At 45.1% G+C, this 27,341-nt stretch overlaps 1 protein-coding gene across 1 annotated transcript in view; it reads left to right on the top strand.

The window, feature by feature from the left end:
- POLA1 (DNA polymerase alpha 1, catalytic subunit) overlaps nucleotides 1–27,341 on the top strand; it is a 1,729,782-nt gene that overhangs the window by 1,355,692 nt on the left and 346,749 nt on the right. The window contains exon 35 of the mRNA XM_069204808.1: nucleotides 22,348–22,464. Coding sequence (XP_069060909.1) covers nucleotides 22,348–22,464 — 117 coding nt within the window. The remainder of the gene's footprint in view (nucleotides 1–22,347; nucleotides 22,465–27,341) is intronic.

Here is a 27,341-nt window from a genome sequence, read left to right as displayed (position 1 = left end):
GCAATGTCAGTGATACAAAGATTATATTCTTAATAATTTGGTTCTAATGTATATTCAGTCAAATAATAGATGTAAATATATTTTGGAAATTGAGTTCTTAAAATATATACATTTTGAAATTGCACTTTTCTTTTTTGATATACATACATAAATACTAATTCAACCAAACAAAAGCTTCTAATTTAATAGGCTGGGCTGCATACGGAAGAGCTACTCACAGGTAGCGGGAGATTTACCAGTAGCTCACGAGCTACTGGTTGTAGAAGCCTGGCTTACTGTGTAATGCCTAGTAATACTGGATGGGTACTTGGTTTTCAGTGCGACATTTGATTGGATTATGAGTAATCCCGCCTGTGCAAATAGTGGACTGTTAACACGTAGGCTGTCAATTATATCTCCTTATAGATGTGCAGAACATGTGATGTTGTCTAGGCTTAGGAATACACAATATGAGCTCTCTTCCTACTGGAATGGTTGTAGAAACAAAACCGGTGGTAGGCTATGGTCTTCAGCTTCACAGTTCACCTATTCTAAAGGGTTATTGCAGTGCTTGCACATAGTTACACAAGCACTAGGTTATGTTATTTTCCTATTTTGTTGCCTATTGGGCTGTGTAATTTGTTTTTACAGATGATAGGCGCCTGCTTGTGCTACAGTCACTTTCTTTGTCAGCAGATAATAAAACATGTATTTTTGGTGCCTCATATTCAGAAGCCTTTGTAACTTAATGTGTACTAGTAAACTGCCATAAAGCATATGCCCGAACTGGATTGCTTTGGATAGTTATAGGTAAATGCCAGATGTTTGTGACTTGCATTAAGCTGTTAACTTCCTTTAATTTGGAGAACTGTGTTCCATGGTGTGTGTTTTATTGGGACCATCCCTTGCTAAAGCTCTCTGCGATGGGAGAAGAAGATGTAGGTTTATTTTCTTGTTGGCACAACGACAATCACACTTGTGCTGCATTACACAATTCTGACAGCAGTTGAAAGTAAGTTACTTACCTGGGCTGTCCATCCGAAACAAGCCTGCAGATGTTGAAAGGCGGTCTTCACCGTTTATCAGTGAATCTGTAGTTGTGTTCTGCAATTGGTCGCTTACTCATGGCCTTGAACATCTAGTAACTGATCACACTATTTAACATCTGCGATGTGCTACACCATAGCCAGTGTTTACATTCGAAGGCTTTAGGAGATGGAGTGTATCCTCTGTTTCGACAGAAATTTAGTGCTTATGAAAATGTGTTTGATTGACATTTAAATGTACATGTGTATATGAGGCATGGAAAGTATAGGTTAACAAAACAAGCATTTGCAATGCAACGGGTCTCTCGTTTGCTCATGTTAGAGCTGATAGCATTGTAAACTCCTAACCCGACTTTTCACCTATCTGCAAAAGTGTATTTATGTACGTAACCGAAAAAGTGCAATTAACTGTGTAAAGCGCTCGACTTCTGCCAAGTGAAATCGCGCTAGTAAAATGGAGAAAAAGTAGTCCACGAGCCGGACCGAAAACATCGAGCCTTGCATGTTTTCTGTACTTGGTCGATGCGCTCGAGGAGGGCTAGCCACCGGAAAAGGCATGACGTGTACATGCTTTCGACCTATGAAAGCAAGCGGATTTTAATAGGCAAGCCCACAAACCAATAAAAAACACTTAAGTGAATTCAACAGGGCTCCAAGCCCTTTTCTAATAACTAAAGTGTCTCGCTGCGATACGCATGCGCGAGCGCATGCAACGCAGGCTCGACCCTAAAAAGGGAGTTGGGGAGGACTGATGAGGAAAAAAGGGATTGATACCGGAATACGGTACAGCATTAAACAGCACCATCTCCTTCTCATTATATATTTTCTTTGATAATCCAAAAAAAGCTTCAATGTCTTGTTGACTGAATTGTATTCTTAGTGGTTCTTATTTTCGAATCCATTTCGATTTCCAACATATTGCAAATAGTAGGAACTGTTGTTATGCCCCTTCAAATGTTTCTTTTCAATATTTATTGCGTAATATTTTCTTCACTTGTAAGTGGAAGCTTACTTGTATGCACAGGGTGGCCTGATAATTTTAGATCACTGTTAAAACATATTTATTGTTTTATTATATGTTGCAAATTATCTAAAAATAAAAACAGTTTCTGTTTGCATTGTCTTTAAAACAACTTGGGAGATTAGATGTTAAGAGTGCAATCCAGTGTTGGAGTCCAATCAAACTTTGCTTTGGATTTCAAAAAGTATATATGATAAGCCAAAATGGCAAATTATAAATGTGCTTTAGAAAACATAGGGTGTTGCCCACTAATAGAACATCTGAATTCTTAATGTTAAAGGACCTAACTCTAACTTTGGTAATAAACAGTGTGCCTCCATTGGTGACCCATAGTCGGCAACTTGTAAAAGGAGAGTATCTGCTGAGACCAGTATCATGTTAATGTGGACAGTGGACCCCCTGGGAACTGATCCCGGACTACCAGTCCATTTCTAAATGGGTTGGTTCATAGCTTTTGGACAGGAGCAGTGTTTAATCTCAGCCAACTTGGCAGGGGTTGATTCAGTGACCTGGGAGTAAAAGGCTTTCTAACCCTCGGCATCATGCAGTTTCTCCATGCTAAAAGGTTTTCAACTGTTGGTGCTAATGAAATGGATTTTCTTCACATAAATGATCTGTGAGTAATCTAAATAAGGAAATACTCTTTTTAAAGTGTTCAGGCTTTCGGACCACACAGTCCTGTATTCACATCTAGCATACCGTCGGTATAATTTGCCTGATTCTCTCAATTAAGTCTGGAGACCATGTCTCTCTTCACCTACAGAGCTACTCGATTTATTTGATTTCACTGATTCTTTTATTTTGTATTATCTGACCGCATCGAAATTAAATATAATGATGAGAGTATGATCAAGAAATATCTTGCCTTTCAAACCAATTAACCTTTTCCAATTAAAATAACACCACTTCCCAAGAATATGGTTATGGTTTTCTCTTTGTACAACATTTAGATGTGTACTGAAGGATGGTTGATGCCATTATAATGTCAGTCTATTTCGCGTTTCAAGAGGATGTTTGTTTCATATCAGTTGTTAATAGGATTAAAATCTTTTCATCCATCTGCAAGGTGTACATACAACGTTTTCCTCCCACAGCTATGTTTTTCATGGTAAACGATTCTGAGTTATAATTTTGAAATTCATATTCAGCGACCTGCTCATTGGAGGTTCTAATATTCGAGATCCAGCTTTCATCTTGAAGTGCACATTAACATCTAAATGTTAATAATTTAGTGCATTTCCGGAAAGAATCATGATGGGTTTTGTGTGTTAAGCTGAGCCCTGTTGTCTGTGCGAAACCGTTGCCAATGGGAGTAAAGTGTAGTCCTCAAAATGTCTGGGGCTCCCCTGTCTGACTCGGCACTGTCTCTGTTTTTAGAGTAATAAAGAGTTTGAAGGGATGATGAGGGAGAGCTAGAGACCAAATTCTGTAATTAAGGATTCCATTAAGTTGAAGAAAAGAGCAAATGGAGAATGTTTGTTCTCTTGGCTAAAGAACTTTGTCTGGGTGAATTTTGAAGGAAGGTGGAGGCTGGGTAGGTGGGGAAGGGAAGAAAGGCTGTTTGTGGGTGCAGTGTAGCGCAAGAAAGAGAGGTGGGTGGAGAGACAAAGTCAGGGCTGTTTGTTGAATATACTGTTAAGGACTGTTACCATCCTAATTAATCAAGTTAGAAATTACAGCTGTAGTCGGTTCCCCCCCAATTCGCCTTATCAATTTTCTTCTCTTTTGAGACAAAGCAAATATAAATTTTGTGTTCATTTGTCACTCGTTCTTTGACTTCAGCATCTCTGAAAATAACAATGTAGCACAAAAGACCAGTATTTACCTAGTTGTAATGTGGGTTGCCATGGTGTTTTGCAAATTATTGCAATTATGTTCACCATGCGAGTCGCCCTTGGTAACTGGCGAAAAAACTGATAATCCTGTTTTGAACAAAAGGTCAAATTGCTGAATAGAAAGTCTTGATTAACTAAAAGATGTACAAAGTGGAATTATTTCCTACCATTCAGAAATAGTTCTTGATCGGGTTTGAGGGAAGAAGAGGGGAGGGGAAGGGTGAATAAGTACATCTGTTGATTACTGAAGTACAAAGCATTGAAAGGATGTTGTCTTGAGCCTTTCATGTAGTCTTAATGGTGGCTTTTTTGTCAAATGTACCCGTTTGCGGCACTGAAAGAAGCAGCTGCGTTTAAGCTGTGGAGATGGTCCTTTTTTCAAGAGTCTCGTGCTTCGAAGTTCTAAACAGTCTCTGCAGTGTGCTGGGAGACCCCCACCCCCTCACTTGTGTCTATTAAAACTTCTGTACTGTTGTGCCTGTGCCTGGCGATTGTAAAGCCATCGGACAGATTAACTAATAAAGTGCTACTAAGGGCCAATTTCTTATCTGCTCTGCACAAAGAAAACTGACCAGCAAATTGCGGTCTAGTTTCTTAAGATCCAGTGATAATAGAACGTTTTGATATTGTTACCTCTCACATTAGCCCAGTTTGGAAGCAAAAAAAAAAATACACTTCAGGCAGGTGTTTCCTGCTGCAGTTTAAGCCAGATTTGAGGAATCCGAGGATAATTGCGAATGCAGGATTATGGCAAAATTCCTGCCCCAACACCCGCATTGCAGAAACCACAGTATGGCTACTTACATGATGTGGGAATCCTGGAGAATTATGCGATTGTCCCAGAGAAATGGTAGACAATGTGAGAGAATCAGTTTTTACACCCTAATTTCCACATGTTTATTTGCTCGCTCCCTCTTTCATTCTCATGTGCGCTCTATCTCTCTTTATTTATATATATGTGTGTGTGTGTGTGTGTGTGTCTGTGTGTGTGTATATATATATATATATATATATATATATATATATATAAGCACATTTCTTGTAATCCCAAGAAAGGTCAGGACACTTCCAGTGTAATCAAAATTATTTTACTATCATACAAATTGTTCCCCCTATCTGTATGATAGTAAAATTATTTTGATTACACTGGAAGTGTGCTGACCTTTCTTGGGATTACAAGAAATTTGCTTCAGTTTATTTATGGTGTTTCCCGACACCATGGTCGGACCGCCACCTTTTGAGCCTCGGTATCTCAGGTTTCCTCAGTGAAAAAAAAATATATATATATATATATATATATATATATATATATATATATATATATATATATATATATATATATAAAATCTCATATAGTGTTTTCGTATTCCTCATAATCTTGAATTGAACGGTTACTCGGATTACTGGCAAAGCAGGGTTTCAGAATAAATTTGTGATCTGGCCTACGTGGTGCAAGTAAAAGAAAACTCTATTCAAAAGGAGACCTGTTTTGCTTAAATACTGTGATGCTGTTGGCTGATAAAAAAACAAAAAACGGTGCTCACTCAAATCTATGCAACTTATTAACTTGGTTTGGTTTTTGTGCATACACACCCAAAACGAGTGCCGATTAGACATTTTTTTACCGGTTATTGGTAGCACAATATAGAGAACTGTAACCTGATCTAGGTATTCAGACCATTCTTTAGGTTTGCAGAGTGGAGTCACCAAACACTTGTCATAAAATATATTTTTTAAATTGTATCAAACAATAAGAGAGTTTTTTGTAACTAATTTTGGACAAGTGTAAGAACATAGCACTGGAATGTGGGATCATCCTAAAATCTGTAATTTGATGGATCTACCCCTTCTCAACTTGACCGAGCCCCAGAGTTCTCTCCAGCATGAATCGATTAGACATGCCCTGGTGGATATCCTCACACAAGTGCATTACTTTCAGGACAAGGAAACCATCCTGCAAATCGCCAGAAGGATATTGGACCACATTTTTCTGGTGCACACTATCCAAATTTTCCAGGATTTGTCCTAGTTCCTGACCACTCTAGAATATATGATCAAATACCAGTGGGGCCATCCGTTTAGCTTCCTGTGTCAATAGTCTTCCAAGGCCAAAGCACTGCACGGCTTGCCCCAGGATCAGAAATGGAAGACTTGTCTGAAGGGCACACACAGGAGTACACCGCTCTGCAGCCAGAAGTGCAAACCATACTTCTCTGTAGCAGAACCCACTGGGAAAAAGACTGGGTCAGAGGAGGCCAAAGTTGATGTTCTATCTCAAATACTGAAAATAAAACAAGAATCTCTGCAATTAGCTGCCTCCCTGGTGATCATGCACCTTACAAAGGAATTTGGAGGTAGGTAGTGCCCTAAGTCTCTAAAGGTGATTCAGGTTGTCGGGGTGGAGACATGTTTTTGTACACCATCTTTTTCTACATTCAGTAGGTGCCCAGACTAGGCTCTGCTACCTTCCTTGACCTTCCCCTACTTGTACTTCCACAAATTCCTTTTCTATAGAGGCCCACGCCTCTAGTGGGGTCCAGTGACATAACCGCACTACCAATTGTCAAGGTGTTTAGGTTTGGCCAGTTTGTATTTAATATTCTTTCATATTCTCCCTTTGACTGTCCTTACCTGCTTGGGGTTGGCTGTTCTGGAGAGGAATGGGTACTCACGGATTGCCAGAATAACCGCTTGGGTCTCCTCCACCATGATTAGCTCGCATGGCTTCGATTAGTACCCCTAAGGACAGCAACCCCACTACTAACATTCAAGCTTCTCTAATTGAATGTAGAAGGTTTAAATTTACCCAGTAAGCAACAATAGGTTTAGAAGTAACTACTTGAACAAGAGGCTCTCCAAGAAACTCAGTTACTAAAAATGGATCATGTCACCCCAAATTCCCTCAACAGTACTTGGCCTCTCCCCCTTACACACCAACAGGAGGCGCTATGTTGTGTAAACCTCCTGTTGAAAAGAACCCTCTCTCTGTCATTAGAGACACAGCTAGACGCTACCTAAACCTTAAAAATCTAAGAGGAAGATCCTCTCACCATGCTGAAACTTTTTTCTCTCAACAACTGTCAGGACCATGGGTCCTGGGCAGGTGGGTACAAGAGTGATATCTGCAGTACTTAACAAGGAGATCATCGAAATAGGATTGCATTGCGTATGGTGCCACTTTCCACCTAACCTTAGGTGGATTCATGGATCCTTTTTCTCCCGTGTCAGTCCACTTATTGAGGCATAGACGACATATTCATCATGTACTCGCTTCTCCACACACTGTTTCACTCTCTAACATATCCATATCCAATCATGTGCATGTGGAACGCATCTTGAAAAATTGACCTTCTCTCTTTCGGGTTCCTCTCCGGTGGTGGTTGAATCCTCAAATACTGAGAGACTCTGTGAACAGGTGCACAATACGGGATGCCATTGCAGAATACTTTACACTTAAAGCTACGCCTGAGGTCCCCCCCATTCTTTGGGATGCATTTAGAGGTACCACCAGGGGCACTATCATCACCATTCAGAGGAACAGAGCTAGGGAAATGCATCTTTAAGAACAAAACCTTGCTGTAGAAATTAGGGCAGTAGAGAAACTGGACAAACTCACCCAAAAATAGCCATGAGGACAAGGGGACATATAAAGGCACATAGATGTAATCTCTCTGTACATTCACTACTCATTCTGGGGCAGAGGTTTTATGATAAAGGGTATGAAATGGTCACCCTACTTGCATGTCAGATTGGTCTTTAAATGACCAAATCATACATTCCCCAAGTTAAAACAACACAGGGTGCCTGGACCATCTGGAAGAAGGAAAAACTAGACACTTTCCATAACGTTTACCAAACCCTCTACATTATGCAGGATAGAATTGCGGCAGCATACACTGCTCCCCCCCCCCCCCCCCTCTACCACCACCACCACCACCACCACCAGTCATTCAGATAGGTGGGCAGTGCCTGGACAGTACCAAGCTTGCTAGGGGCATGCGACAAGGATTTCCTCTCTCTCTGCTCCTTTTTGCCCTAGTTTTGGAACCTCTAGCCACATTTACCAACCAAACGCAAACACTATCAAGCATCCTATTCAGAGACTGTCGACATGAAATCAATCTATTCGCAGATTACATCCTCTGCACTCTGACCAAGTCCTTGAGATCACTACCATCTGTGATTAAGGTCCTAGATGAATTTGAATTAGTATATGGCTTCAAAATCAATAAAGATAAACCCTGTGTTCTTAACCTAACTGTACCCTCGCCTGTTATCCCAGCTGTCGGAATTCTATTCCCTTACCAGTGGGTCACCACTTCAGTTTAGTACCTGAGGCTCAACAACTCACACCACTTAGCGGGTTAGACTAAGGGCAAGTAAGGAGAGTATCACAAAAATAACACTGAAGACCTTAGGAGATGGTGGCTGCTATACGTATTTTGGCTAAAACGGATTAATGTTATCAAATGAAAGTTCTCTTTAGGCTTCTTTAACTCTATCTGGTAGAGACCCCTAGCTGCAGATTCCTTACCTTAGAATTATCTGCAAATGTTAGACTGGATCTGGAATTTATTTTGTGAGCAGTACCCCTGCACACTGGAAGGTGGCATCATTGGCCTCTGCGTGATGCCGTCGGTACCAGAAGAGATGTGCGTGATGCCTATATAGGCGCTACCCCAATGTGCTGATGTCAGTTCTTCTCTGTTTGATAGACATCTAGTTGTAGATTTCTTACCTTAGAACTTCCCCAAGGCATCAGTCTGGATCTGGAGATTCTCAAGCAGTACCCCTGTGCGCCGTTAGTATTCGTTGGCTCCGTATCCGGCATCATGCTCTCCGGATATGACGTAGAGGGTCCAGTATAGGTGCCACCTTGGCATGCTGACGTCCGTTCTTTTCTGTCTGCACCAGCCAGTGCTGATCCAAAAATAGCTGGCCCTCAATCATTTTCTGGATGGTCTTTTTTTAATTTTTGTTGTAATTTTTTTAGTGTATACACTCTTGGTGCATCAAGAAGATCTTGGTGTAAGACCAGGTTCAAGCCCTGCAGAACCGGTCATTGGGCAATGTCTGTGACTGATCCGCATGTGCCTTTGGTGTCTGCAGCCTGAGCACAACCCGTTCGTGCTTCGAATGCTGGGCCATGAATCCGAAGGCTTTGAGGAAGCGGTCTCTAAAGCTGATGTCGGGCCGGCACTCGGCTAAGTGTAAGTCACGATCTTGGTTAAGAGGAAGGCCAACAATGCTTAGTCAATCACGAAAGGCATCTCCATCCGGAGGTGGCGCAAGGTCTCTTTCAGCAGTGGGGGAGAGCCTTGGTTAGGTCTGTTCGTCTCTGCAGAGAGCGTGCAATGTCAGCAGTTAAGCATGTTTCCAAGGCTGCACTCGCTCGGCAACACTTTTAGTCTTGAGTGGAGCTCTGGCCTCCTGTATGCCTTTCCACCCTCAAGAAGATCAAGAACGACAGGGTAAAGGTAATCCTTGTGGCTCTGGACTGTGCACAAAGAGTCTGGTATCACAAGCTACTTTTTATGCACCCCTGCATCCTTCTGAGGAAGAGGAGAGACTCCAACACCTGGACCCAAAGAGTGCGTTAGCATTCTACCTTGATACTACCAAAGAGTTCCGGGTGGATGATCATCTCTTTGTTTATGTGGGTGCGAAGAAAGGTCAGGCAGTGCAGAAGAGATCCATCTCCAGATGGGGTGTACTCTGCATTAAAATGTGCTACTCATTGGCTATGAAACATCCCCCAGAGAGCTTGCGTGCTCATTATACCAGACCTAAAGCTGCAACCACTGCAAAAGCATGTGGTGTTCCAGTCCTGGGCATCTCTGCGCATGTTTACGAAACACTACTGCCTAGGCAATCAGGTCCGTAGAGACGGGCACTTGCCCATTCGGTCCTGCAGGATTTCTGGCGTGATCTTAGTTTGCAGCCCACCTCCTGGGATGGTATTGCTTGGGTATCTATTCTAGGGTAAGAATCTGCAGCTAGATGTCTCTATCAGATGAACAAGTTACTAACCTTGGGTAACGCCTTATTTGGTAGAGGCAATAACTAGTTGCAGATTCCTTACCGACCCACCCATCCTTCCGTTCTGCCCACTGATTTCTAGGAAAAGGGACTCCCTTTCAGGGTCCTAGTTTTGACTCACCAGTGCTCAGTGTTCTTCGTGTGGCTCTTCTGGCGTGGAAAGTCATGAAAAAAAGCTGACGTCAACTTAGCAGGGTGGCGCCTCTGTACGACCTGTGATGTCATATCCAGCGTGGACGATGACGTACGTGGACCCGGTCGACACCACCTAATGGCGTGCAGGGGTATTGCTCGAGAAAAATCTCTGGATACAGACTGACGTCTGGGGAAAATTCTAAGGTAGGAATCTGCCACTAGATATTGTCTCTACCAGATAAGGTGTTGCCAAAGGTAAGTATTATGTCTTTTACAGCTGTGAGGATATTTGATATTACAGAAGAGGCTGCAGACAACGGAGTTACCCTTTCTGTAATATGCATTGCACCAGTGCACATTTAGTGCCATCACAATATCAAGAGGATATCCCCAATTTACATGGAGGTATAGTCTCGTGCAAATGAGAAACACTTTGCCTCTAATCCCATTGCCATATATTAGCCTAGTGAAGAGTCAAAGGAGCTATCAGGGACACACTGACAGTGCCACAAAGAGTTAGGGAACAGTTAGTGCCCATGGGAAGGTGGGGGGGGCGTCCCATGGACCCTCCAAATAACCCACTGCAGGCAGATGCAGTCAATCACTGCACTCATCTGCCTGCACAGTGAAAGGCGGGTGGTCGGCTTCAAACAGCCGGTCTGCCTTTCTGAATCCAATGCTCACAGGGCAGATGCAAGTTTGGCTCTGTTTGGGAGTAGAGCATTCATTGTAATAAAATATATTGACACTATCTGCACCTGGCGCACCCAGTTAGAGGTGTGCCACATCATAAACCAGGTCCGTGAACCCTATTTGTTGCTATATGTTCATACCTGCCTTCTAGGAAGTGATTGTGGTCAGAGCAGACATTGGAAACTCATCAATAGAATAAACAGTAATGTACTTGAGAAAATTAAATCCAAACACTACATGTACATAGCTAATTTTTAATGTGTGCTCTCGAAAAAAAAAAAACGTTTTTGTACAAAATCGATTCAAACCCTAGGTTTAGTTATTAAACTAAAACAGGAACTCCGTAGAAATGGGTACAATTAATTCTGCTTATTGACAATGAACGATCTTCCTCAACACACATCCGCGTGTGTAGTGCCCACACAATAGCACTGGATAATGTCATTTGTAAAGGGAGATTAAATGATAAGAGATGTAAATATGCAGAAACAAGCGTTGAATAGCGAGCAAGCATTAAAAATGAACTGTTTCACTGTTCATTAATGAAAGAAGGAAGTGATGACAAATCACATTGTTTTCTCTGCTGTGTGAATGCAAAGGGTATTTGGTCATTATTTGTGTCGTAGGCAGGGTTGTCCTGTTTTTCTTTCTGTGCACTCAATCATATGCATATAAAATAAAAAAATAAACTACAGTTTATCTGATTATTCGTCTAGATTCGTTGGTGAATAGCAGTCTTGAGTTGATTAAGCATTGGCTTTTTGTTCAGTAAAAAATGTTATATATATTTTCATTTGCGTGTGCCTCCTATGCTAACCTGTGCATAAAGCGCATCATATTTTTATCTTACAGTCTTTATTTCCTCTCAAAATGGTACCACTTGATACAAATTTACAATTGTAGCCTTCGAAAGATTGGACGTAAAATCGTCCAGCGAGTGCTGTCTATAAATCTTCTTCAGGGTTCTTCAGAAGCACTTTGCCCGATTTAAGTCTAAAACCATAAGCTTAATATGTTTGCTTTGAAAAAGCTACAAGTGTTTACCTTATAAAAGGGAAAAATCCCAGCCAGTCCTAGAACTCACTCTGTCCACTTTCACTGTCCAGACCTCGGTGTAGCTTTGTAATTTAGCTCATTGTTAAACTGATGCATTCTCCAATCCATTTGCAGGGAAAGTAGAAATTTGAACATTACCCTATATAGCTTCATTAAGAGTGGAAGAAGGCAAAGGGATTCCTCTTACTTGCAAAATCCTGGACCACCAGACTCTCCAGTGTTGGTGGTATGCCAAAAAGACTGGGTCCTTTCGGACTGGCCTCTGGCTTTTGGCAACTTGATGGTTCCATGGCGATACTGAGCAAAGTTTGGGCCAGACCACCATGGGAATATGCTCAGAGGCTAATTGAAAGACAGTAAAGGTCTGGAGGTGAAAGGGCCTGGTTGGAAAATTTCAGGAAGCAAATATGCATTAGTCTCCACGGGAGTGAAATGTAAGTCTGAAATATCTGCAGCCCTGATGACAACTACAGCGAAGGAGGCACACTCTAAAAAGGGGGGGGATGTCCGAGCAAGTGGAGTTGCAATCTATCTCGGGTAAAGTATCCACATGACTATCATTTTTTGGATCAAGATTCAGTCCAACATCAATATAGTGAGGAGGAAATAATTTGTCTGCCTTCTCATCGCCAGCCTTATTGTGATGGACCTGTTTGAGACCTTACACTGCATCACAGTTAGATCTATGCTTCTAGCTTCGGATAATACAAGTGCAGAGGCAATGGTGCTGCTGAGGAATTTTCCCAGGACAAGGATTGTGCTTTAATGATCTCATAGTACGTCATTAACTAAGATCTACCTCACCTCTTCTCTGGATCTGACATTGGGCAGAGTCTGGAAGGGGTGTCTCTGAAGCAGAGGCCAGTGCCGAAACAATGGATACTGTAGCAAAGATGTGGCTGATCATTGGGCAAATGTTGAGTGCTGTCTATTGGAGGAGGATATGCTGACTGAGTTCAACTGAAGGCCCAATAGATCTATATACACTGTAGGTGTACCAGAGAGACCCCAAACCATCCAAAAAAGCAGTGTCCCATTAATGCCATTGATCATTTGCAGAGTCAGCAGTGGCCCAATGAACTCGGGGCACATCAGCTCTATCCTTGGAATAAGTGTCTCGGACTTGCCCGAGGATGGTGAACCAAACTGGACCATGTACAGCCCTTGGATTTTGACCAAGTCCAATCCACCTCATGTGTTTGCCAAATTATAACTTCACTTTGTGCTCCCTGATGGCCATCAGATGCATTTTGGAGTCATGTTTAAAGCCTGCGTTCCAAAGACCTACGTATTCTAGATCTGTAACCAATGTCTGCTTCCTGCATCTGCAGCACAGATTAAAGCCTTTCTTCTTAGGAGCAGACATTTTCCCTGCACTCAGTCAAAATTCTGTTCTGAAAATCCGTAAACACTGAGGAAAAACTTTGGAGTGGAGCTCCTGATCTGCATTAAAAGGCATGTGAAAAGTGGAACATAGGTCAGGGGGAGGGATGGCACCCTATATGCAACTCCACAGCATCGCTTCGGGGGCTGGAATAGAACCAACTCCAAAAAGGAAGGACTTATGCGTTTTACATGTCCTGGTAGTGAAAAACTCACAAATTCGTTTTCCACTCCTGTGAGGCCTGCTTCTCTCATAGACTGGCATTAGAAGTGCCAGCATATGCTTTTAAGTGATAGATTCTGCTCTGAAAGGAGTAACCATGTCAGAATGGTAATAGAAAAGCCTGCTTACTAGTGAAGTTGGATTTCATATTACTGTTAATATTTTAGAAATGTCACTTTTAGAAAGTGGGTATTTCTCTGCACTTACTGCCATCTGTGCCTTACAGCCTGTCTCCAATACACATCTGGTCTGTGCTGGTTGGCAGCTCCCCTTGTGCTTCCCACCCAGTTAGCCATAAACCCAGGACACTCAGTCACATCTGCATACTGAATGGGTCTCCCTGGGCAGGAGGGTGGAGAGGCTCTCTTATACTTAAAGGTCAGTGGCCTGCCCTCATACAAAGGACTGATAACGCTTCAAATGGATCCTGGCAGACAGGACTGGGTTGCAACTGGAACTTGTGCACTTCAAAAGCACTCTTTGAAGTTTCTCCCACTTCAAACACATTTTTGGGTGTGTGTATATATACTGAGTCTCTGACGCCACCACATCAGACACTTCTGGATCTACACCTGGACTCTGTCAGAGGGGCTGCCTAGCTGCTCAAATAACTCATCTGGACTGCTTTGCTGAAAAGGACTGCTGCCCTGCTGCTTGTTGCCCTGCTGCTTGCTGACCTCTGACTCTGCCTTCCCCACAAGTGCTCTCCAAGGGCTTGAATTGAGCTTGCTTCCTGTTCTAAGGTCTCAGGGCCAACCAAGACTTCCACTTCTAGCTAGTTTACTGACTTCAGCGACTCCGGCACCAACGCTGGATGCCGCATCACTGCCAGCTCCGGCTCCATGGTCCTTGCTGCATGCAACGACTGCAGCCTTCAACACAAGTCTGACGTCGCAACAACGTGGCTGACGTCCAGCATGGTGATCGCGGGACTGGGAAGTCGCACAAATACTTTACACATTGCCTTCTAAGTAGAGCCTGCCTGCTCTGTGCCAAGCTACCAGAGGGTGAGCACAGGATAATTTGGATTGTGTTGTGACTTACCCTGACTAGGATTGTGGTCCCTAATTGGGCAGGGTACATACCTCTGCCAACTAGAGACCCAATAGCTAACACATCCCAATTAGTTTACCCTTATACCAATACAGGCACACAGTGATTCACAATCACCTCCCTCACTGAAATTCTATAACATCAGGCAATTGGGTTTTGCAAATCATCCACAGTGGCTACTCCATCTTCATTCTGGAAACCCCTCCACTCGTGCCACCCACGTACGATGGGCTGATGGGACACTATCTTTCCTTGCTCCGTCAGGAAGTGTTGTCCCTTTTGACGAAAGGCAACATTGAGAGAGTGACGGCATCAGAAGTAGGTCATGGTTGCTGTTCCTGCTATTTTCTGGTGCCTAAAAAGCACAGAGGCCTTAGTTCTATCCTAGACATGCACCCTCTCAACGTCTTCCTTCATAATGCTCACTTAAGCTCAAGTCCTGCCCTAGACCATGGAGACTGGATGGTGACTTGCAGAACGCATATTTCCACATCTGCATCCTGCCTGCCTACAGATGCTACCTGAGTTCACCATGGGTCAAGAGCACTTTCAGTGTGCTGTGCTGCTCTTTGGCCTCCCCAGTACCCCTCAGGTGTTCACGAAAGTGATGGTGATGATTGCAGCACATCTGCAGAGGTCAAGGATTGACGATTGGCTGTGAAGGAGGGCTTGCCCAGGGCAGGCATGTCCCGCTACCAGACTACAGCGAACCTCCTGCATCCACTGGGGTTCATTATCAACATCAAGGCATACCTAACTCCCTTTCAGGCATTCCCTTTCATCTGGGGCGTTCTGGACACAGTGCAGTTTCCAGCTTATCCTCACTAACATCAAGTCCATGGTATTAAGACTATGATTCTGATGTTTCAGCCTCTGTTGTGAATTTCATTGAGACTAATGCTGAGTTTGTTGGACCTCATGGGCCCCTGCATGCTTCTTGTGGCACATGCCAGTTGGCATTCGAAGGCTCTGAAGTGGGACTTGAAGTTCCACTGGGCACAGCATCAGGGGAATCTCTCCGACCTGGTCCAGAGCTCAGAGGGAACAATAAAAGACCTGCAGTGGTGGCTGACGAAGCACGATTGGGTCATCGGCAGACCCCTCTCCCTTCCCCAACTAGAGCTGACTAGTGACGGATGCAGCATTCCTGGGCTAGGGCAACCAACATGGAGAGGTGGAGATTAGAGGACTCGGGTCTCCGGCAGAGTCTGGGCTTCATAATCAACCTACTGGAGCTTCGGGGGATCCAGTTGATGGTGAAAACCTTTATTCCTTTGAACAAGGGAACACAAGTGCACGTGTTCACAGACACCACCACCATGTGGTACTGTAACAAACAGGGAATACTAGGGTAGTGGACCCTTTGGTAAGAGGCCCTGTGCCTCTGGATATGGCTGGAACCTCTGGGCATTTCCCTGGTGTTCAGCACCTGGCTGTAGGAGACTGGCTCACTTTATGATGTACACCTGTGGTGTGGCACTCTATACTGAGTCCAGGCAACCCTTAGTGATAGTGTTTAGGTGTCCAAATAGCAAAAAATCTCTATGGGTGGCTGAGGTCAGCAGCTAAAGCTTATCCAGGAGGAATGTAAAGGACTTGCAATACCACAGTAGTCAGACAGTAACTCTCACACAATAATCACCAAAGTGTTGCAAAAATAAAGAATTATTTATTACAGCACTACTAGTCTAGCATTGGTATATCTCCCTTTGGACATATTTACACACAATATATACACCAAATTACAAGCAGAAATAGTATAAGATGTACAGGGCCCTATGTAGGGGCTAAACCATATACTAAGTGGAAAGCGAAATAGTGAACCCAATCAAGGTGAGTGTGGTAGTTAGCTAGGGGCTTGGGAAGAATTAAAACACTAGAGGTAAATATAGCAAGTGTCCCCAGCAATCAGGCGCAGAGTGGTTACCCACCCAGTTGCTCCACAGACTAACACAGGGAGATCGCGGTTGGAATTTGTGAGTTTCAGGACAGTCCCCAGTGGGCCCTGAAAAAAAACAGATAGTAGGAAGGTTGGAGAGTGTCCCCACTCAAGGATACTCAGAAGGCAGTAGTACCCACACCAGGGGACTCAGATGCAGAGGGGTGAAAAGATGTCGGAAACCCATGGACCAGGCTGGTGGAACCCAAGGACGGGTTCCGAATGTAGAAGAGCAGTAAAGGAAGGGGACAGAGTCCAGCACCCTCGGAGGTGCCCAGGTGGTGCAGTTGGCAATGCCTACATTCCTAGAGGTGAAGTCCCTGCAGGTTGGTGAAGGAAGGAGTCCAGCTGCAGGGTCCAGGTGCTGCAGAAGATCCTAAGTATCGCCTGCGAGCTGTCCCACTTCGGTCACAGGATTGCAAGAGGGTCAGTAACCAGCGAGGCCACCAACAACACTGGCAAATGCAAGCAAGAGCTGAAGATGAACGTTGTTTTTGGGGGCTAGCAGGGTCCAGGAGACTCTGCCCTTGAGTGGGAGTCAGGGCTGGCCCTCAGCACACAGGGAGGCAAACAGAAGTCGTAGGAGCCCCCATGAGTGACCCACAGGCGATGGACACAGGAAGTCACAAGGAGGCCTCAGCAGCACATCAAAACAGAAATTCCACTTCGCAGGAGTTGCAGAACGGAGGCTGATCTTCGGATTGTAGAGTGCTGGAGGCTGGGGCTTCTCGGTGCTCGAAGATCTCTTGGAGGAAGAGCCAACAAGACTTGGCAAGTGGAACAGTTGTGGTGCACAGGGGTGCTGTTGCAGTGGCTGCAGCAGGGACCCACAATCTCCTAAAGGGATCAGAAGACAGGAGGGATCCGAAAAGGACCACAGAACCACCACCTGTGATCAGAGCCTTCACATTGTCCGTGGGACAGTAGATTTCACCAGCCGTTCATCGTCTTCATGTGCCTGCGGATGCAGGGCAGTGACTTCTTAATTTCAAGGGAGATTCCTTCATGCTTCCAGGTGCAGAGTCCTTGTGACCCTGGAGGATGCACAGCCTTGGATGTTGCAGAATTCTTGCAGGATCCGCAGAAACAATGTTGCAATGGGAGTCGTCCCACCAGAAGCAGTCTTGATTTGGTTCCAAAGCAGACCAGCAGCGGTTCCAGAGGACAGGAGCAGTAGATGTCTTGCAGAGAGCTCCTTGTAGAGTCTTGCTCGACGAATCTGAGGGCACACTCTCTTTGTAGCCCTTAAGTAACCCTAAAAGGGGTTTGGTCACTCTCTGAAGTGACCCACCTGTCAGAGGGGGTCAGGGACGTCATCTGCCAGTCCTAACCAGTCAGATGCCCAGGGGGCTCGCCACATCTTATCTTCAGGATGGCAGAATCAAGTGGCCACCTGTCAGAGCTCTGTGCACCCCCTTAGGGGAGGAGCTGGACGAAGGGGTGGTCATTTCCCTGTCCTTTGTGTGGGTTTGTGCCAGAGTGGGAACCAAGGGTTTCTTAACTGGTGCAAACCAGATTACGTAAGGAGGGCACCAAATGTGCCCTTCAAATCAGTCTGGTGGTGCTCAAAGTCCAACCCACCCCAGCCCCCAGACACCTAAAACAATGGGGGAGGTGGTCACACCTCTACCTTGTAGGAAATCCTTTATTCTACCTCCTGTTGCTTGAGTCCGGTTCACCAGCAGGAGGGCAGAACAGTGTCTGAGGTCTGCAGCAGTGTGGGCTGGCAGCCAGACCCTGTAAGGATGCGCAGGCAGAACAGGGGAACTCTCGAAGAACCCTCAGACTAGAGGGGATCATGCAAATACCACTGGAATCGATGTAGTTGCAGGATTCCAACATGTTTGATACCAAACATGTTAATTAGAGGCAAGTTCCCACTTATTTATCAATGATTTATAGGCATCTAAATACCAAACATGCCTAGGTTCAGCGAAGCCATTATGTAATTGAACCACTCATGTTGACCAGTGTCCACTACATACCTTAAGATGGCTTCCCTGCAATTAGAAATCCCAGGGAATGGAGTCTGGGATTTGTAGGGGTACCCTGCTCATGCAAGGGTATCCTCACACTTGGGGACATGCACCATGCCCTTGGGCTGAGGGGCATACCACAGGGGTGACTTATAGTGTTTAAGTGCAGTGACCAGGATATAAGGTAGGCCTTGTATCTGAAGTGAAAGGGTGCATGCACAATTTCATGCAGACTGCAATGGCAGGCCTGCAGACACAGTTTGCATGGGCTTCCATGGGTGACGCAATACATGCTGCAGCCCATAAGAGACCCTGGTGTACCAGTGCCCTGGTTACCTATGTACCATATACTAGGGACTTACATGGGGGCACACCAGTATGCCCATTTTGGGGTGTGCTAAGTCCTGAGCAACCAAATTTAGAGGGAGGGACCACAGTGACTGGGGTCCTGGTTAGCAGGATCCCAGTGAACAGAGTCAAAACACACTGACAGCAGGCAAAACGTGGGCTAACCATGCCAAAAAAGAGGATTCTTTCCTACATAGCACCCTTTCACTACAGGTCACTGCACTTCACCCCTAGGGCAAGCAGTCATAGCTCAGAGGGCAGGGTGCAGGTACCTGTGTGAGGGCACCCCTGCATGAGCAGAGGTGCTCCTATGAACTCCAGCTCGATTTCCCTGGACTTCCTAAGTGTGGGGAAGCCATTTTACCTGTGTACTGGACACAGATCACTACCTGTGTCCCGCTACATAATGATACCTCTGAACCTGGGCATGTTTGGTATCAAACATGTCTGACTCATATCCCAATACTATCACCAGTATTGGTTGTATAATTCCACACACTCTGGGGGCTCCTGAGAGGACCTCCAGCATTGCTCCTACCAATTTTCTGGTGCGTTCTGGGCAGCCTGCACTGCTTCCATCCCTCAGAAAGGCTTCTGCACCTCCTGCTGCTTGACCAGCTCAAAAAGAGGAAGACAGAACAAAGGATTTCCTTTGAGAGAGGTAGGCAACACCATCTCCCATTGGAAATAGGTGTTACATGGCTTAGAAGGGGTAACCTCCCCAAGCCACCGGTATGCTTTGAAGGGCACATTTGGTGCCCCCCTAGCATAAACTGGTTTGCACTAATCCCGGGACCCCTGTTCCCTGCTCTGGCATGAAACTGGACAATGGAAAGGAGAGTGACCACTCTCCTGACTATCATCTCCCCAGGGGTGGTGCCCAGAGCTCCTCTAGGTGGCCACTTGATTCTGCCATCTTGAATGCAAGGTGGGCAAAGGTCCCTGGAAGCATCTGAGTGGCCTGGTCAGGCAGGTTTCATCACAGAACCTCCTGATAGGTGGTCACCCTGCTATGTGATCAATCCCCCTTCTAGGGCTATTTAGGGTCTCCTTCCTGGATGGGTCTTCAGATTCGATGTGCAGGATTCCAGCAGGACTCCTCTGTATTGTTTACTTCATCTTCTGGCCAACTGGATCCTTCAGGAACCGACAATCTGCAACTCCAGCGACGACTCTACTCTGCAACATTGTTTCTCCGGCCCCTTCCAGCAACTGCAACATTTCCCTGGATGTGCATCCTTTGAGGGCGACGAGTCTACAGTCTGCACAAGAAGCAAGAAGGAATCTTCCTTGTAATGAAGGAGTCACTCCCCTGCATCTGCAGGCACCAACTGCAATGACGGCTGCATGCATCCTCTCTCCTCCAGAACTGTGTGGATCCTGCATCACAGGTGGTGGTCTGGAGTGGTCCCCTTGGTCCTCTCTACCAACTATCCAACTTGGGAGATGGTAAGCCCCTGGCTCTCCTTGCAGGACAGTACCCCTGTCCACCGCGACTCTTGCAGCTACAAAGGCTTGTTTGTTCCTCCTTCAAAGGATCTTCAGGCTCCGTGTAGACCCATCCTCCAGCACTCTTCCCTGCAAAGCACATTCTCCTGCCTGCTGCTTCAGCGAGGTGGGACACACCTTCAGGTGTGCTGAGTGGGCCTCACTGCGACTCCTGTGGGTCACCTGTGGGGGCTGCCTCCTCTTCTTGCGACTCTCCCAGCTGCTGAGGGTCTCCCCTGGTTCCCCTCCTTGGGTCCAGTCCCCTGGGCCTTGCTGGTCCTCTTTGGCCTTGCAAAACCTTTTTCACCGACTCTTGCATTTGCCAAGGCTTGGTGGTGGATTTCCAGCACGTCTGACTGACTGCATCACGGCCACCGACGTGGGACATCATTTGCTTCACTTCTGGAACTTCTCTTCTGCTCCTGTGCTGCACTGCTGACTTTATTTATCCACTGTCAACCTGGTCCTGCATCCACAGAAAGGTGGGTTGTGCCTCCTGCCACAGCAGGACACTCGAACTGGACTGGGCCTCCTCCTTTGCAGGTCTTCTTCTATCAGGATCCACCTTTGGTTTCTTCCTGTCTTGTCTGAGTTTTGCACAGTCCTTTTCCAAAGCTCTCTTGTGGGTTGGGGGGGAAACCAGGTACTTATCTCTTCTATCCTGTTCTCTGGGAGTGGGGTGGGGTGGGTGGTGTGGACGAGGACCCAGGTACTCTTACCTTTTAGGGTTGCTAGTTTCTCCAGCTCCCCACTACCGATTTTCATTTCCTTGAGTGGGGGACTACCTTTTACACTCCACTTTCTTAGTATATTGTTTGGTCCCCCCCAGGGCCTTCATTATTTGCTATTGTTTTTACTATTTGCTATTGCTTTCTATGCTAATCACTGACTTCTAATGTATACATGATAAGCGTTTACTCACCTTATAGTGGAGTGTCGCCTACACAGTATTTTGGTAATTGTGTTACTATAATAAAGTACCTTTATTTTTTTAACACTGAGTGGTACTTTCATGCGTGTAAGTGCTGTGTGACTGTAGTGGTATTGCATAAGCTTTGCTTGACTCCTAGATAAGTCTTGGCTGCTCATCCATAGCTACCCTTAGAGAGCACTGGCTTCCTAGACACTGCCTACACCACACTAATGGGGGACACCAGACCTGGTATATGGTGATAACACCATAGGTGCTCCCCACTCACCAGTCCAGCTTCCTACACATTTTTATACACAACTTTCAATGTCAACCAGTGGTATACTGGAAATGATTTTCAATGAAGTTTGGATACATTATACATTATACATATACATTGACATAAATTGTCATAGGTTTGCTAAAAGATTGATTTGTAATTTGAGCCTATGGGCTTGCAGCAGTGCGTCTGGGTTCTAGATTACCATTGGGTTCTCTAATAGCTCCACAAATGAAGTGCCTCAGCCATCCCACGGTGTGGAAATATATTGTGTGGGTATAGACTGGTGCATCATGGCTGAGGGTACTTTCCTAGAGTAAGGAGTGCCCCAAAAATGTGGTTCAGTGTGGGGGTCATTCTTTAACATTTAATTTTGAGATAATGTTGGGCTCGGCCAATATAGGGTTCATGCAACTAGGATATGTATGGTAAAAATCCTAGGTAACTGCTTGATTTACTGTATAACTGTATCCACTGTTCAGTAGTGCTTTCTGGAATATGTACTATAAATCCTACTTCCTATTTAACACGGTGAATTGTAAGTTTGTGTAAGTGCACACTGTATAAAGGAAGAAACGAGTTAAGTATTTTTCTGAAAAAAACAAAACTTCCATAGTGAGTTATATTGCGTTTTTTCTAGGTGTCGTTTCTTGAAGTATTCTTTTACTTTGGTCAAAACAATGTGGTTTCGCGGGCATTTATGCTAGTAGAGACGCCACCTGCAGACGTGTTCAGTGGTTAGATATTTTTCTACACGGTCATGCAATAAAATACAAAAATCGTGCATTTTTTTTACCTTGGTTAATGTGGCTGATGAAACATACCAGTAGCGATAATTATGTTTTTTTTTTTTTTTTAATCGCAGTCAAAAATGTCTTGTAATATTTGCTTAGGCTCTGTTTTTTACATGACAACCTAACCCACGGGAAATGTCTTTTTCTAGGCTTGGTTAATTTGCGAGGAACAAACTTGCCAGAACAGGACCCGTAGACTTCCTCTCAGCTTCTCACGGAACGGTCCGATCTGCCAGGCTTGCATGAAGGCAACTCTGCGGCCCGAGGTGTGTGATTTTTTTTTTAGAACTGCAAAATGTGTAGATTACTGAACTTTCTTTAGTACAGTGTATTAGAGTATGAATACTCACCAATGCTTAATTATGATGTCTTTTGTGTAGCACAGCTTAATCAACATATCATTGCGCTGTACAGATACAATAAAATTGAGCAAGATATGTTGCAGTAAACATTATGAACCCTTGACAAATAGAAGCAAAACCATGTAGCAAACGCAACGATTGTTAGTGATAAGAATGGAAAACAATAATATGGAATTCAGGACGAATTCTCTGTACTAGATGTGGTGGTTGAAAAACGAAGATAATTTAAATATGAAGGAAAGTAGTGTGAAAAAATGTGGGAGCCGGAAGCTAAAGTGTACTAGAAATCCTAAAAATCTCAAATTATGAAGGATGCTTCAGATTACAGATTCCTCGCCCCTTGAATCCCCTACAGGCTCCAGACATAATCTAAAAGCCTTGCAACAACTCTCCTGCAGATACCGGTGGCGCCTTAGCCTTTCTCAACTCCAGATACCAGAGTCAGACTGGATGCTGTGGGGGCACATACACTCCTGTTCCTTTTTTCTGTGCCATAGGACTATGATTCATAGCTGCTTTCGTTCTAAGTTTTATCACTAAAAGAAGCATAAGGGAAGTCTTGTTAGGTACGTCTCCATCAAAACAGTCAGCCTTTTTAAAGGTGCCATTCCGGTGGAATACAGATGTAGCTTTCTGAGCCTCACAACTTCGGCTTGCTGTGTCGCGGGCCATGGCATGAATCCCATTCCTACTACAAATGCCCCATGCATGCCAAATGAAATCTAAGAACGCAATAAAAAGATCTTTGTGGCCCAGACCACAGAAGAACACCAAGATAGTGTAGGAGGCTGGCCTGGTGTGTGGTGGGTACTTATGATACTTACACCTTATACCAGGTCCAGTTATCCCTTATTAGTGTAGTGTAGGCAGTGCCTAGAAGCCAGACCCTCTAGAGGTAGCTGTGGGTGAGCAGTCAAGGCTTACCTAGAAGACATGCAAAGCTCATGCAATACCACTGTAGTCACACAGTACTCACACACATGAAAGAAAATACTCAGTGTTACAAAATTAAAAAGGTTATTTGGGTGACAAAAATACGATAGAGACTATACTCCATTGGGAGGTAAGTAATACACAAATCATACACACTAGTATGTAGAAATAGGCATAAAACAGTTAGAAAACAGTATAATTAGTGAAAATCACAATAGTTAGAAATGGACTTAGGAGGAGTACAAACCATATACTACCAAACTAGAATGCCAAAGTCGGTCCCCCACCTAGGCAATTGTAGTGTGTAGAGGGGAGCTGGGAGTACTAGAAAAGCCCAAAGGTAAGTACCACAACCCACACCAGGAAAACAGAAGTAAATCACAGTAACTTTCCCAGAACACACAGAAACGAGAAGAAGAATTATGCAAAACCCAGAAGAGACTGCAAGACACCAACAGTGGATTCCTGGACAAGAAGACCTGTGAAAGGACGACACCAAGTCCAAGAAGCACAGAAGAGTCCAGGAAGAGCAGGAGCCCCTACTAACCCAGATGAAGATGCAAAAGGAGAACCACCGGTGGATAGAAAAGTCAGTACTGCACCCAAAAAGATGAAGTCTGGTTCCGGGAAGGTAATATGCAGTAAGCTCCTATGAAACGACACAAAGTCCACTGAACTCCAGGCACCACACACACAAGTCCCATAGGACAGGGACAAGAAAGTTGCAGACGAGGCGCATGCAGCACTGCGGCAAAGGCTCCCATGCTACTGGAGAACCACTCAGGAAGCTGTGCTTCGAAGGATAGAGTGCTTGGGGCCGGAGCTACAAGATGCACAAGGGACTTGGAGGAAGGCTACCAACAAGGCTTGGGAGCTGCAAAAGGTGCAGTGCACGAGGGTACTGTCTTGTGTGGGGAGGCAAGGTCTTACCTCCACCAAAGTGGGACAGCTGGAAGAGAGGACCTACAGGGCCACTTCAGTCCACCACCTGTGATGCAAGATCCACACAGCTCAGCAGGAAAGGGGATCCACACAGCCGGTCATCTTCGCAGTTGGAGCCTGCAGAAGCAAGGGGGTGACTCCTTCACGCCGAGGGAGATTCCTTCTCCTTTCTGATGCAGGCTGAAGAAGGGGTGTGTTTAGAGTATGCATGGCTGGAAAACTGTTGCTGTTGCTGGCAGGAGCCGGAGATACAATGTTGCAGGAGGCGTCTTGCTTTATTTTTGCAGCTTATAGAAAGGTCCCTGGAGGGTCCAGATGCAGTTTCTTCAGTGTGAAGTCAAAGTGGAGGATGCAGAGAATTCCTGCTGGAGTCTTGCAATCCAAATCTGAGGAACCGCTCAAAGGAGAGACCCTAAATAGCCCTGAAAGGGAGATTGGTCACATAACCAGGTAAGCACCTATTAGGAGGGAAGGGCTGTGTTTCAGATGCTCCCAAAGTTCCCTGCCAACCTTGAATCCAAGATGGCAAAACCCAGGGACCCTCTGGAGGAGCTCTGAGCACCACCCCTGCAGTGGTGATGGGCAGGGGAGTAGTCACTCCCCTTCACTTTGTCCAGTTTTACCCCAGAGCAGGGTCTGGGGGTTCCCTGAACCGATGTAGACTGGTTTATGCAAGGAGGGCACCAAATGTGCCCTTCAAAGCATTTCCAGTGGCCTGGGACCCCTCCCAAGCCTGTAACACCTATTTCCAAAAGGAGAGGGTGTAACACGTCTCTCCCAAAGGAAATCCTTTGTTCTGCCTTCCTGGGCTCGAGCTTTTCAAACAACAGGAGGGCAGAAGCCTGTCTGGGAGGTGGCAGCACCGTGGGCTGTCTGGAAACCCTCAGGTGGATGAAATGGCAATACTGGGGGTCCTCTAAGGAGCCCCCAGAGTGCAGGGAATCATCCAACCAATGCTTGCAAAAGCCTTAGGGTATGATTCCAACATGTTTGATACCAAACATGACTATGTTCGGGTTACCATTATGTAGGTGGACATAGGTAGTGACCTATGTCCAGTACGCGCGAAGTTCAGGATGGGCCTTGAGTTCATGGGGGCACCTCTGCTAGTGCAGGGGTGCCCTCACATACAGGTACTTGGCACTCTGCCCTCTGGGCTGGTAGGCCTGCCATAGGGGTGACTTATAAGTGACCTGGTGCAGTTAAAATGGCAGTGAAAGGGTGCTTGCGCCTTTTCACGCAGGCTGCAATGGCAGTCCTGCAGAAGCCTTTGCATGGGCTCCCCGTGGGTGGCAAAAAATATGCTGCAGTACTTAGGGATCCCCTGGAACACCAATGCCCTAGGTACCTACTTATAGGGGGGCACCAGTATGCCCATTGTGGGTGAAATACTGTGATAACAGTAACCAACAACCAAATCATAACTACTGGGGTCCTGGTTTGCAGGATCCCAGTAAACCCAGTCAAACACACTGACAAACAGGCTAAAAGTGTTGATAACCAAGCTAAAAAGGGGCTACTTTTCTACAGGTAGGCTGCAGTGTTCCTCTTCCATAGGCCCATGGCAAGTCTTACTCCAGCTCACCTCCAAAAGGAAAGTACTGCAGGTGGGCGTAATCCAAGGTGAGGAACTCTTAAGAGATTATACAGGCGAAAAGGCTGAGACTCTTGAGCTTCCCTGCATCAATCACATTCTAGGGGTAGGTTGTCCTGTCCTCAGTCAGCCCAAGGATTTTCTTGCAGCCATTTCTGCCCCTTACCCCATGCAGATTGCAATCTTCACCCAGGTGATCAGTGCTGGCCTTCCTCAAATAGAATTCCCCTCAGGTGTACATAAGGGCCTAAGAAGCCTTCCAAAATCGCAACTGACCCATTACTGCTGGTGGCCAGACGGTCTGCCCTGTTTTAATGCCTCTTAATGCCAGTTTGGAGGATGCTATACGGCTTTCCCGGCCGGAGTCCTAGCCAGCTGCTGTTCCATTGGTACCTTCTTCAGCACTACTGGTGCAGAATTCAGATACATTGCACGACTTGCCTAATTTTCTGAAGACTAAGGTCATTTTAGTTAGATCCAAATGCAAGGCACAACAGTTGTTGGGAGAGGTGTCTTATGTGCCTGTACCCCTTGATAATTAAAGTGGCAGACTTGGTGATAGCTGGATTTGAATGAGATGGAATTCAGGTGCCTGAAAGAGTATACCAAGATGATTACAGCAGTAGTGAGGCTTGCCACCTTCTCATGACATGCCGTTTGTCGTTTTATTGTTTGTGAACCCCCTGTAGCATTCATTTTATATTACAGATGCTTTTCATTGCTTACATTCATTGCACAGTGTGGTACATCAAAGCTCATATGTATGTATGTAAGTATAGTACACTCGGGCAACTGTGCAGAAAAAGTTCACATTTTTTCACACCTTATATAACAGTTAATGTAGTCCCTCTCTGATGATGATGCTGAGAAATCGCATGCAAGTTAGTCTCATAGGCATCTTGACTGAGCAGAGCTTCAGGTTGTGAGGGAGCACAAAAGCTGCAAACAGTCTGGGAGGTCACTCACTTGTGCAAGCTGGTGCTTTCTCAGTAGAGGCATGGCAAAACAAAGAAGAAAACTGATCTTGCTTGCTGCAGATGAGAAACATTGAAGAGACTCATTCAAGGGTCTCTGTGTAATAAAGCAATCTAGAAAATTCTTTATATGGTATCTTTAGTGCAAATATTTTGATTCCATCAATAATCACCACCTAATATGTTGCCTTTTTCTTGTTTACATTTATTGTATTTCTGCTTTTCATCATTTTTATTTATGTAATACCACTCATTCATGTAATTTGCACTAGAAGAGGGAGCCTTTTAAAAATGTGCCTAGTGTGGATTATTTGTGTGTTCATTTTATGGAAAAATGG

This window comes from Pleurodeles waltl, chromosome 8 (assembly GCF_031143425.1).
Source record: "Pleurodeles waltl isolate 20211129_DDA chromosome 8, aPleWal1.hap1.20221129, whole genome shotgun sequence".
Lineage (NCBI taxonomy): Eukaryota > Metazoa > Chordata > Amphibia > Caudata > Salamandridae > Pleurodeles > Pleurodeles waltl.
Note: the sequence above shows the minus strand (reverse complement) of the source record. Positions and strands in the feature narration are given on the sequence as shown.